The 12,084-nt window shown below is 46.1% G+C and overlaps 1 protein-coding gene across 3 annotated transcripts in view; it reads right to left on the bottom strand.

Moving 5' to 3' along the window:
• LOC138480861 (synaptotagmin-like protein 2) overlaps positions 1-12,084 on the bottom strand; it is a 749,121-nt gene that overhangs the window by 116,949 nt on the left and 620,088 nt on the right. For all 3 annotated transcript variants that reach the window (XM_069612635.1, XM_069612634.1, XM_069612636.1), the window contains exon 8: positions 57-155. In XM_069612635.1, coding sequence (XP_069468736.1) covers positions 57-155 — 99 coding nt within the window. The remainder of the gene's footprint in view (positions 1-56; positions 156-12,084) is intronic.

Genomic DNA, 12,084 nt, shown 5'->3' with positions numbered 1-12,084 from the left:
AAAGCATGGATGGACAGACAAACCAAGAAGCTGAAGAGACAGAGCAGGGCACTTACTTTCGGTGGTGGTATAGATATTCACCATACTCCTGGCATTGCTAAGACTATTGGCGCGTGCCAAAGCCATAACAACAGGGGAGTCGTCATCTTCGTCTCCTGAAATAAAGCAAAGACATTAAGGGCAAACAAATGAAAAGAAGAAAATTATACATTACCCTCCATAATTACTTACAAGTGAATGTCTTGTGCTCTGTCTGCTGATTGAGATTAATGGTCAGGTAAAGCACACATTAATTAACAGGATACAGTTAAGCCCTGTGATGATTAATGATGATATAAGCTTAGATCCATCGAAGCATCAGCGGTACAAGGAAACTCTTTTGATAGTCAGTATATCTGTCTTCACCTTTTGAGTGTGTCAGTCAGTCCACAGTTGGTAGAGTGAGTTGGGCTTCATGACACTTGATGTCAGAGACTATCAGACCTGCATTCAGTGTAAAAATGATGTTTTCATAGGAAATGCTACAGTTTCCTACAAAGCTTGTGCAGCAAGGATAGATATCTCAACAGGTTCTGAAATCATTGTGTGCGAGAATGCGAAAAGGAACAAAAGAAATATGTGTGAACGGGCCACTATAAAAATCCCTCTCATTCCACCCTATTGCAAGGTTCCCTTGCGGGACCCGCTCAGAACCAGACGTCCTTTACGGGTCCCGCAAGGGGACCAGGGAGCTAATAACGGGCCCGTTATTAACAGGCCCGTTATTAGCTCCATCCCCATTCCCATTGAGCCCTCTGGGGGCTCAAATGGGAATGGGCATGAGTTTTTTGAATGAGGAATTACCGAGTCCTCCAAGGTTGGAATGACCCGGTAATTCCTCATTCAATGAACCCGGACCCGAGTTTGGAGGCAGCCATGGCGCTAACAGCACCATGGCTACCTCCAAACTCGTAATGAGGCCCAAGGTGTGAATCCTGAAGTGTTGATGAGTGCACATCGGAAGAACCAGTTTGTCTGTTTGATGGTTTGTTTGTAGCTAGGTACTTCCGTGTGAGGGCACTTGCGGTGCGTGTGCTTAATTTGTACAAGAGTTAAGTGCCTGGGCCCAAACATTGTTCAGTACATCTGTGCCATGGCGGCAAGGCAGCACGCTGCCCTCTGCTGCCACCACCCACTGCTGCTTATAGCTGCAGATTGCACCAGCTGATTGGTGTGCTTGGTGGTCTGCACATGGCAGAGGTGGGAATTACAAATATCAATCAGCATAACAAAACATAGCTACTAGCTGAGTCTTGGAATGCTCAAAAAGTCCCGCGGCGCAGCCCTGGCAAGCATTGGCACACATTAAGTAATGGGTAGGTGTGTCAAGAAGGGAACCCAGTGTGTTTTTAGCCTCCTTCATATGTTAGCAGCAAAGTCTGTCAGCGATCGGAGAGTTACAGGGGCCTGTGTGGGTTGGACTGGTAAACGTGGTGCAGTGTTATGCAGAGTTCAGTTCTGCTCAGCTGGCGAGGTAAGTGGTACCAGCAGGCATTATGCTGTAATGTGTGTGGCAAGTCAGGTGCTTATTGGATGGTGAAAAGAGGAATGATGAGTAAGCTGGTGGGGAAGGGATACCAGATAGAGCCTGAACTGACAATATTTACAGGGTCAGAGTAGAAAGGGCAGGTTTCAGCAGGATGACCCAAAGATTTAATCCAGGCTCCTAAGAGATGGACCCTCAACCCAGTCATCAAATAGAGGTCTGTGAGCCCCTAATCCTAAATAGTCTAACAGTTTTGGGGGTGATGCAAGACTACAGATTATATTTATAATTGATTTAATACCAGAGAGGTATCTAAGCACAGACCCGGGATTCGAACCTGTGTTTCTCTGCTTTGTCTTGCTTCTAAGAGAAACGCACTGCCACTGAGCTATACTACCAGGGCCAGATGCTCAGGGTTGTGCGCCAGATGCTCAGGGTTGCAGCAGTAAATATTACTTGCTCTCTGAATATCATTATTGAGGGAAAAAGTAATAGTCACTCGTAGTGGCTACTTTACTCCTAATCCATAGTTTCCTTTCCTCTGTACTAATGATATGACATCGAAAGAAATATAATGGACCGAAGAATTTTGCTTAGCTGCTCTGAATTTAAAAACATTGCTCGGGTGCATACGCTACCATGCCCCCACACAAGACTTCCCAAGCACATGTGACACAATCATTACAACCTCTGCTTTTGTGAAAACCCTAGGCGTCTACCTAGATTCAACCTAATCCATGGACAGGCAAGTCAGCGCTATATCAGCAGCAGCTGCTCTCACCTCTAAAATCATAAATGCAGTAAAACCCTATCCATCACCAAAGAACCGCCTCAACATAGCTAGAGCCACAATAGGCACAAAATTAGACTACTGCAATATCCTACTACTTGGCACATCTACAAACAACATCAACCGACTGCAAATAGCACAAAACAATGCCCTCAGAGCGGCAGCATTACTGAGAGAGAGCACATCACCCAGGCAAGAAAAGATGCCCACTAGCTCCCAGTCAAAGATTGCATAACATTCAAAGCCCTCACCATCACACACAGATGCCTCGCCAAAACAGCACCAGCTTACCTAGTAGAAAGAATACACCTATGGCCAACCCACAGACCAAAACGTAGCAAATACTCACACCAATTTACAGTCCCAGCTTTCAACAGAGCAAAAGCTGGCAGTACTAGCTTTGAAGTTGTAGCCCCTAAAGCATGGAACTCGCTATCCCCCAGTCTAAGAAGAGAATAATCCCTCTCTACGTTCAGAAAAACCTTGAAAACAAAGTTGTTCAACTGAAATTACTGTGTAACCTGCACTTCCTACAACATTTTTCAATCTGTAACCACTGAACACCTGTCCTACAATGCTATATATTCCTGCCTGTAACCAATACTACTAAATTGTACTAAGCTGAACTTTCTGTAATAGCGCCATGATGCCTCTGGGCCGCTGGGTGCTTCATAAATCGAAATAGATAAATAAATAAATGTGTGGAGTCCCAACCTGACCCTTTTTATTAACATGTAGATCTCTACCTCTTGTTACTGGGAACAGGACAATTTTATGAACGTTTTGGGCTGCAACCGAGACAATTTTAGTCTTCCAAATCAATTAAATTAAAAGACCTTTGGTTGTGCCCCCAATCTCCACTTCCATGTGATCACAACCCGAAGCTTGATCTGTTTTCCTAGCAGCAATTAAAATAACCATGGGAGCTCCCATCAAGTTTCTTTATCAATGTCATCCATGCAGGAATCTGAATAATAGATGTTTCCAGAGCAACACTAGATGTCTACAATGAGGGAACCTGTTTTCTAACATAGGCGCAGAACACAGTAGCCACGAAGATGGTATCTAGCCTGTAGTATAGGTGCAGGACACAGATCAGTAGCCATATGGAAAAGGTACACCCCAGCATAGACCCAAGTATAGCAGCCTGCGTTGAAGGCAAACATGTTCACCAAAGACTGCACAGTACTCTACAGTGAGCTAAGATGCTTTGTTCAGAATACCAGTATCATGCGGTGGCAAAGCCAGGATATGGGCCTAGACACTTTGGCTCCACTTACTGAATTTGGCTCTCTAATCACCTCTCCCGACTAACGCATTGGCGGTGGCTTTTATGAAGGTGTGGGCAAGCCATAGAGCTGCACCATTCTGATGCTATGTTAATTTTTATGCTTAGCACTTTTTGGTGAGGTTTGTTGTTTGGCAGCAAACTAGGTATTGCTATGATCAAAGTTCATTACCACAGTTGTTCAACCTCAGAGAGAAAAAGTCTACTTTGCTGAGGCTTTGGAATTGTGATCTGGCACACGAACAAAGGTCTCTGCAACAAGTGCAAGTTGCGCTTTTCTGAATGCAGAAACTGCATGTACTACAATGAACATAGAATGGATTGCAGAATTAATCGATCAATTCAAAGTTGTCAACAACAGCCAGGCAGTAGGCTCAGCACTCCAGCAGCGTGCTATACACTATGATGGCATAAGTTAGGTTTTGTAAATAATGTGCACTACTTTCTTTGTTTGAGGCAGCCAGGTGTGGAGTCCCAGGAGGGATGAGGGCTGAGGTACATTTTCCTTTGCCCTCCCATTAAGACATCTCTGACATGCCATGCAGTTTCAGTTTTTCCAGTGATGGGGAAGATACAGACTGACCAACAGAACAATTGAGATGTCCCTCTGCACACACTGAGGGCTTTGGCTGGAGTGTGGCCTAGCGTTTCTGAACTCATGGTCAGCCAAGCTCTGGGAGGCACGGGCTCTGGTGAGGTTATCCGCCACAGTCCTGCAAGCATCTTCATTTAGTCAACCATGGAGGGTGTGGGGTGTAATTCAGCCCGCAATCCTTGGCCAATTTCTCTGAGTTTAGAAACTCATTGTACATGGACACAACTGAACAATGTAAATTAATATGGACTGGGACTAGCAAAGTGTAAACTGGAGAATTGAGCTAGTAGTAGGTAGCAGTGGAATGCAGCAGGGTCCATCGCAGAGTTTAAAGAATGACCGACAAAATGAGACACTGGGCTTCATTACGGGTCCGGTGGTAACCGTGCCGGTAAAACTGACAGGTAGCCGCCGGACCCATAATGAATTACTGGCACCTGACTTCCTGGTGCCACCAGGCTATTCCAAGTCTGTGGTGGCCGAAAAGTCAGGCACCAGTAATTTTGTTACTCCCCATTTCCATGGAGTCCTCTGCGAGCGGGGGCCGTCCCGGCTGGCAGGTCTGACCCTGGCGGGCGGGACGGCACCCACCCGCAGAGCTGTACTGTGCCGGTCCGGTTGTAATGAGGCCCACTGAGAGACCTGTTAAGCCCTCATGGAATTCTGGGGAATATCCCTGAGTGGAGACTCCAAATCCCCACATATCCACGGCCTAAGATTCGAGAGGGAAGTTCTTTTTGCCTGGTCTGCACCTCTGCAGAGATGGATGAATTGTTGGTGTCTGATAGGAACAACCTTTCTCCCCTTGACACTGGTTTGCACCAGGTTGCCTCTGTAGTGCAATGCAGTGGCCAGTTAGGCTGTGCACATGGTCCAGTGAAGCAGGCTGGAAAAATGTTCTGTAAAGTGCTTCCGATAATCAAAACAGAGGGATGGAGTCAAAATGGTGACCCGATAGGACACTCTATGCAGGACCGCCTCACAACACGGTAAAAACCATGTACTCCAGGTATCCTTTGGCCCAGATTATTAGCCAAGTGTTCCAGAAATGTCTCCCTGGATAAGTAGGAATCTGCACCTGATTGAGCTCCCTGTCCGACTGGCCTTTGTGAGACAAGAGAAGAGACACAGAGGAGGCAGAGGCTTGGGCACAACAGAAAGTGCTGCAGAGGTGCTGCGGGGGACCTGGAGAGCCTGGAGCCCTCAGAACAGTGGGTCTGCACTGTTGTTTACAGCAACCTCTGGCAGGTGCGAGGACATAAGGAGGGGTGGCCTTCGCCTAGTACGCCTCCGCGAGCAGGCGCTGAGGGTCACTGAAGTGGTTTGGACCAAAGGCAGAGAAAGGCGGCTGGATTGGGTCGCAAGGGACTCGTCAGGAAACCTATGGAAGAGGGAATCCACTGCAAAACAAAGGTGGGCAAGGCGATTTTAGTCACTCCATAGGTGGGTGCCCTCAGAAGCATACGAGCCCAGGTGCCCCGCTGGATTACGCCGGGGTGTATCCTGGGGTTGGTCCGGGGAATCAGTAGGCCCAGGGAGACAATCCCCCTTAGTTGCACGTGGCGCCTCCAACGGTAGGAAAGGTATGCCTAATGGGAAGACAAATTTGTACATTCAGCATACCCTACCCTTCAATGGTCTGCTCATCGAGATTGGGAACACTGGATCCCATGAAGGCAGTCAATCCAGTGGTCTTTTCTATGGACTTGAGGTTCACCACTACACTAGCTTTAGTCACGGCTGCAGAACCATATTAATGCCTAAAAAGCAAATAAATCCCATTAGTGGCACCCTGGATGGGTACATATTCCCCTGAGGGTGTTCTGGCTCTTCTGTTCAGAACTCACTCTCTCACGAGGAGCAGTCCAAAACGCTAAGCATGGATAAGAACACAGGAGGAGAGGTAGGCCCCCCTCACAAAGGAAGATTTACCATCTTGTCTTATGAACCTACAAAATGAAATCACCATGGAAACTGAAATATTGAAGGATGGTATGAAGGAAGGTGTCGGAAGCAGCCATACTTTGTTTTGCCTGTTGACATTTGCACGGTGCAGCTTGATGTCACAAGGTGCTTTGCTCTAACCTAGCCTACTGAAGTCGCAGAGAAGTGTTCTGCGAGCCTGAGCAGTGGAGGAAGCTGCCCAGACTTCTGCTGGGGTCATTGCCTGAGCCTAGTGGTGACTAGTGCTCAGTACCGGCTGGCCGGCGGTAGAGGAGGCACACGGCGGTGCCGAGCGTTCAGTGCAGAGTGCGGTGCCCTCATGGAGAGACATTACCCAGTGGGTCCTCATCTTGGCAAGTGCTGTGTCAGCTCACTACTGGATCAGGCGAGCAGGTGAGACTCACTGACGATTGAAGACTGGTTTGGCCACTGAGTTGCTAGTGAGACAGCTGGTGGGACAGACAGTAGGTCTGTAGTAAACACCCAGCTGTTTGCCCGAGTTGTGTGCCCCCACTTAATTGACCAGTACAGCATTGTAGAAGTTAGAAAAGGCTTTGTACTGGAAGTTGGCTATTAGTGCTACGTTTTGCAGGCAGTTGCAGCTAGTTGCATCTCGCCCCTTGCGTGAGCTCACCTTTGAGCTTGCCTCATACTCAAGACCAGGCACCAACTGTGTGTCCCCCAGCACACATCACTCTGTTTGACTTGCTGATAGGGACTGCAGGACAATGTCCTCTGAGCTATCGGCATCATCCCCGGAGTGGGTGGAGAGTGTGTTGTCTTCACTGGTCTGTGGTGGGACTGGACGGAATAGGCGGTAAAGGCGCTGGAAAAACATCAAAGTGCACCCCGGGCCTGCCCCTCACGGGAAGCAAAATGGATGGATTAAACATTCCATGCACCAGGAGCAAGTCCAGACTGTATAGTGACGCAGTTTAAAGAACAGTTGTCTTTTGCTCAATTTGCAGACCAGGACCTTGTACTGAACACATTATGGGCGTTTCGGGTCAGAGGGCCAAAGAAATAAGACCTCTATCGACCTATGTGCCCCTGTTAATAAGTAGAGTGTGTTATCGTGTCCAAGTACATCACAAGATTTAGTAGCCGTGGAAACTAGCAGCAACATGAGCCTTTTTGCATCCCCCCCTTGGCGATTTAGGGTGGGGGGGCTCTGGTTACCAATATGCGGACTGAGGGATCGGCTGGGGCTTCGCTTCCTCGGGTGATGGGAGGGGAGAGTAGAGGCGAAAGGAGCTTGCCCAGCCTGACTCTGAGCAGGGATTTACCGGCAAGTTTAAATGACAAGATCCTAGCACCCGCCTTGCTTGAGTGTACCGACGAGCGAGTGTCGGAGATGCTGGTTAACCCATCATCTCCTTTGGAAGGTGTTTTCGAATGTGACACAGACAGGATAGTGGCCAGAGCGAAAAGATCTCTGCAAACTCTGGTCCAACCATCAGTGTCTTACAAAAACAAAGACTCTTTGCATTTAACAAAGGCCTGCAAAACAATGGGGTCCTGGGAGTCCCTCTGGCGGCCAATAAGTCCCGGTTTTGAGAGTCTTACCCAGATTCTTTAGCTCATAATCTGTTTCGCAGAGGAGAAATATCCATAACATATCAGTCTTTGTCCTGACCTGGGGCAGTCCAGCACTGAAATGCCAGGCAATTCTCCTCTGAACAAGAGTACTGACAGCAACCCCAGACACATGTTTCGGCCTCGTTGTGCCTCATCATTAGGTGGAGCTGTGCCTCTCTAAGAGCAGTGAGCAAGGGGTCCACGTCTGGATTACCCTAGTAACTTAAGAAAGAAACTCTTCTTTTTTAATGAGATGGGATGAAATAACACTGCTGTAGGGAAAAATAGGGAACAAACAACGAAGGCTGCCAATCTTGAGATTGCACACAATATAATTGGGGAGAGTGAACTATCTAATCATGAAATACTGGAATCAACACAACATTTGAAATTGGTATTTCATGCTGACCCATCAACAATGACACCTTCGGGAATGGTGCTGACGGTGCCTAATGAGGCATCCATAATGTTTTCACATTTGGGGTCTGTAAAAGTGGTCCATGACGGTCAGTGCCCAGGTCTCTCAAAATCAAGACAGATGTTGAACAGCATTGCATTAGCATGACATAGCATGGCTCACACACAACAAGGTGTCTACTAAGAGTGCTCTGAAGAGACCTCCTAATAAAGTTTGTAGGGAGATGACCTTCAATAGAAGTGCGACCTCCACCAGAGAAGGTTAAGATGGGGAGGAAGAAGAACCCCCAGTTAACATTGTTAAAGGCTCATCTACAATTGACAAGGTCGGCACCTTCAACCTTGTTCATCCAGCGAAATTGAATGGAAATAGTTCATCAACTAAACCTGTTGAAGGCCTAAACGTACCAACGTGGTCACCATTGGTACAAGGAGCTGAACGATGGATCTGTGCTTGCTAGTTCTAAGAGAGTGGGAACCTCTCAAGGAAAGGAAGTCCAACCTCTTTGGACTTTTCAGATGAAGGGGCCTCTTTACAGGCACGAAACCTAAAAGGCGAAGTTGCCAAGGTAGACAAAAAGACCAACCACTTAAGCAAGAAGGAAGGGTTGTCATTGATGTGGCTACTGTGTCAGCCTTAACAATCTCGCTGGCTCCTTTCATTAAGCTTTATGAGTTCTTGAATGACCCCTTAAAGGACCACACAACAATGTTGGCAATGCTCCATTCCAAGTTAATTTCGAGGAAGGTTTTGTCACAGCAATCCAAGCCAATTTGGATAAGAAATCAGACCATTCTCTGCACACATTGAACAACCTGCCTGACCCTTTAATTCATGAATGTTATAATAAGAAAAACTGCAGACCAACTTCGAGTGAGATGACTAGGAATTACCATACAGAGGGAATGGAGTTGCTTACCTCTGTTTATTCAGTGACCCCATTGCTAGCCTCTGGCACTGTACAAGCTCACACATTACTAGCTCCCACGCCTTTTAAGCCTTCTGTTATCACAGAGGAGGCACCACAATTGCATTCAGCCTCACAAGTAAGTGGTACCATTAACAATCAGATGTATGTCGAGTTGGGAGGATCTGTGCCCTCCGCTTAATATAAGCTCAAACCCACTTGATGGTGGAGAATGAATTGAGGAGATAAACTATACACCAACAGGTCCATCTTCGATGAATGTATCTATTGCTATAGACTATGTGATATTCGCGAGGAAAAAGTTAAAGAAGCAACAGCGAATGAAGCAATTGAAGCAAACATCAAAAATATTTAAAAAATGGGCAACAGGAAAAAACTGAAATCTAACGATTCAAGAACATTTCTGAGGAATCTCCAAATCCCAGTTAGCCCTAAGGAAATGGTAACTAACACAAGGAAGAACCGTATCCCACTGAGACTGAGGATAGAGAAGTGGAGTTACCAGAGAATCCAGCATCAACCTCTGCTGCTGACATCATATTGCAAAACGAAGACTCTCCTTCAGCGTCAATAAAGCTTTTGATGAATCTATCAGCTTATTTGGTTGAAGAAATGAGAGGCATTTACAACAGGCTACAGATGGTCTGCCAAGCCCTAGGGGAATTAAAATAGAAGGTGCAAGCTCAATGAACCAAACAATGGTGGGCGACAAGAGCAAGTCAAACATACCCTTCCGAACTTTGGAATAATGAAGACTGGCAATGATAAAAGCCACAATCCCTTCGAGTGAAACAACTGTTAGACATAGGCATAGAAACACATGAAAGATTTTTCCTGATAAACATAGGTACAAAGCCATTATATTAAAAAAAGACAGTCACAAGGGGGCACAGGACTGTGAAACAGGATGGATCTAGTAATTATTGTGTATGTCTAGAAAGATTGTTCAACATTCCGGGTGGTTTAGCTTTGAACAGGATTAACGTGCTGCACCTGCTGCATAATGTCCCAAAACTAAGATTTATTAACAGAAGTGACATTGACCTTGTTGGGATTCCAAACCAAAATTGTTTTCACTTGTCCTCCAACCTTAGTTAAGACGTTGCTCATGGAGGAAGCAGTGGGGCCGCTTCAACTGGGTTTTCGACTTAAGAGAGGCACATACAAAACTGAATGAGGGAGATTACGTGCATAATACCCTAAAGGAAAATTGGAATAAGAACAGTAGGCTCTCACACACAAGAGAAGGGGAACTAGCACCCTTGCAAATAGAGCAAAGGGAAGATTGGGGGGACAGAAAAAGGAAACAGTGTCTTTTGGCTGATAAAAGTTTATCTTATAAAATAACTGTTGAAGGGCAAAAGGACTCACGAAGAAGAGTTGAGTACAACAATAATGACCATTGTACGCCTGAGCAAAGGGAATCTGGTCAGGGTTATCTAAGGCCCTTGTCCATAACCGGAGCGAGGATTAACTGTAGGTTTCCTCCCAGCAAGGGGGAGTCAAGTTGGCATCATGGAACTGTAGAGGTTCACAGCGCCCTTTGGTGAAGGGAGAACTCCAGTTTGCATCCTTTGGGCTCCTTTGTCTACAGGAGACATGGTTGATTTCCCCTCAACATTGGATGGATATTCAATTTCTTTTAACAAGGCTACCAAGGGCCCAAGGGGGAGACCTTTGTTGGGTCTTATGACAGCTGTAATAAGTGGTATAGATCTTGAGGTAATAGTGGAAAAATACCCTAACCCATTCATCCAAATACTGGTAATTTGTAATAGATTGGTAGGACAAAGTGCCTTTGAATGGTTTGTCCTATACAACATATATTGGAATCCACAGGGGGTCAACGACCAGGACTTTATGGGCTCTTACATTGACACACTAAATGAATGTTGTGAGCCTTTGCACTCGATTTACATTATAATATGCGGTGACGTAAACATGTCTGTGCTTGATGGCACAATTAAGTCAAAAGAGGGGGGAATATCAGGCAAAAGGCTTTGGATAGGAGGACATTACCTTGGAAGAGGTTTCTAACATCGACTTGCACATATTAAATGGCCAAACAGAGGGAGATATCCCAGGGCGTATTGTGTAGAAAAGGGGGTGGGGGGGATTGGGACGTTGGAGGTTCCTATAAAATAGTATGGGTCATGGGTATGGGAAAAGGGGGAATACCACGTCTCATCATTGGTTGTCTCACCCCCACTCCCCAAAGACACCTCACCCAGGTGATCCTCCCGCACTGGTCCACCCCCAGGGTCTGGATCCAAAGGCGATTGCCGTGCCCTGGCCACCTGAGAGGGAGATCCCCGGGGCTAGTAGGTGAGGCACCCTTTGGTTTCTCACACTTCTCATTAGAGCCGCTAGTGACCTTTTACAAAATGAAAACTGTGGCGATTTTGACCTATGGGCAGATGTTTTCTTTTCAGCAGCCTTCTCGGTGTGGACTAAACTAGAAGGTCTGTTTTGGAGGAGGATTCTGCACTTACGACAAGGGACTTCGAAGGGCTTTTGAGATCTTAAAAGAAACTTACTGACCTAAATTGTACTGGTATTACAAGAATGAAATCAGCTTGCCAAAAAAAAAATTGAGAGATCTGAGAACAATTTAGGATATTTTGTGTAAAAATCCGTATGCAGTCAAAATTAAAATGTGGAGGAAAGTCTGGGAAAAAACCTTGAATGGGAGATCACAGCTCAAATCTAGAGCATAAAACATCTTGCCAAAATACCTCAAGTTGTTTCCATGTGGCTTTTATAGATCACAGTTCTTACATTTCCACATGAACTTGTTTCCGACAAAGGAGGTTTTAATCCTGAGGAGACAATGGGTGGGAGCGGATTTGAGCTGTAGATACTGTAATACTGAAGGCTCCAACGAAACATTGCGTCATTTACTATTATCTTACAGGAGGTTAACTGGAAAGATAATGCAGCACTTGGGCAAGATCTTTGACAATTTCAATGATTGGTGGACTATGCTTTTTATGGGAGAAAACTTGAAAATGGTTATCA

This window comes from Ambystoma mexicanum, chromosome 5p (genome assembly GCF_040938575.1).
Source record: "Ambystoma mexicanum isolate Mex_15411 chromosome 5p, UKY_AmexF1_1, whole genome shotgun sequence".
NCBI classification, from domain to species: domain Eukaryota; kingdom Metazoa; phylum Chordata; class Amphibia; order Caudata; family Ambystomatidae; genus Ambystoma; species Ambystoma mexicanum.
The sequence above is the reverse complement of the archived record's forward strand: the minus strand, read 5'-3'. Positions and strand labels throughout refer to the sequence as shown.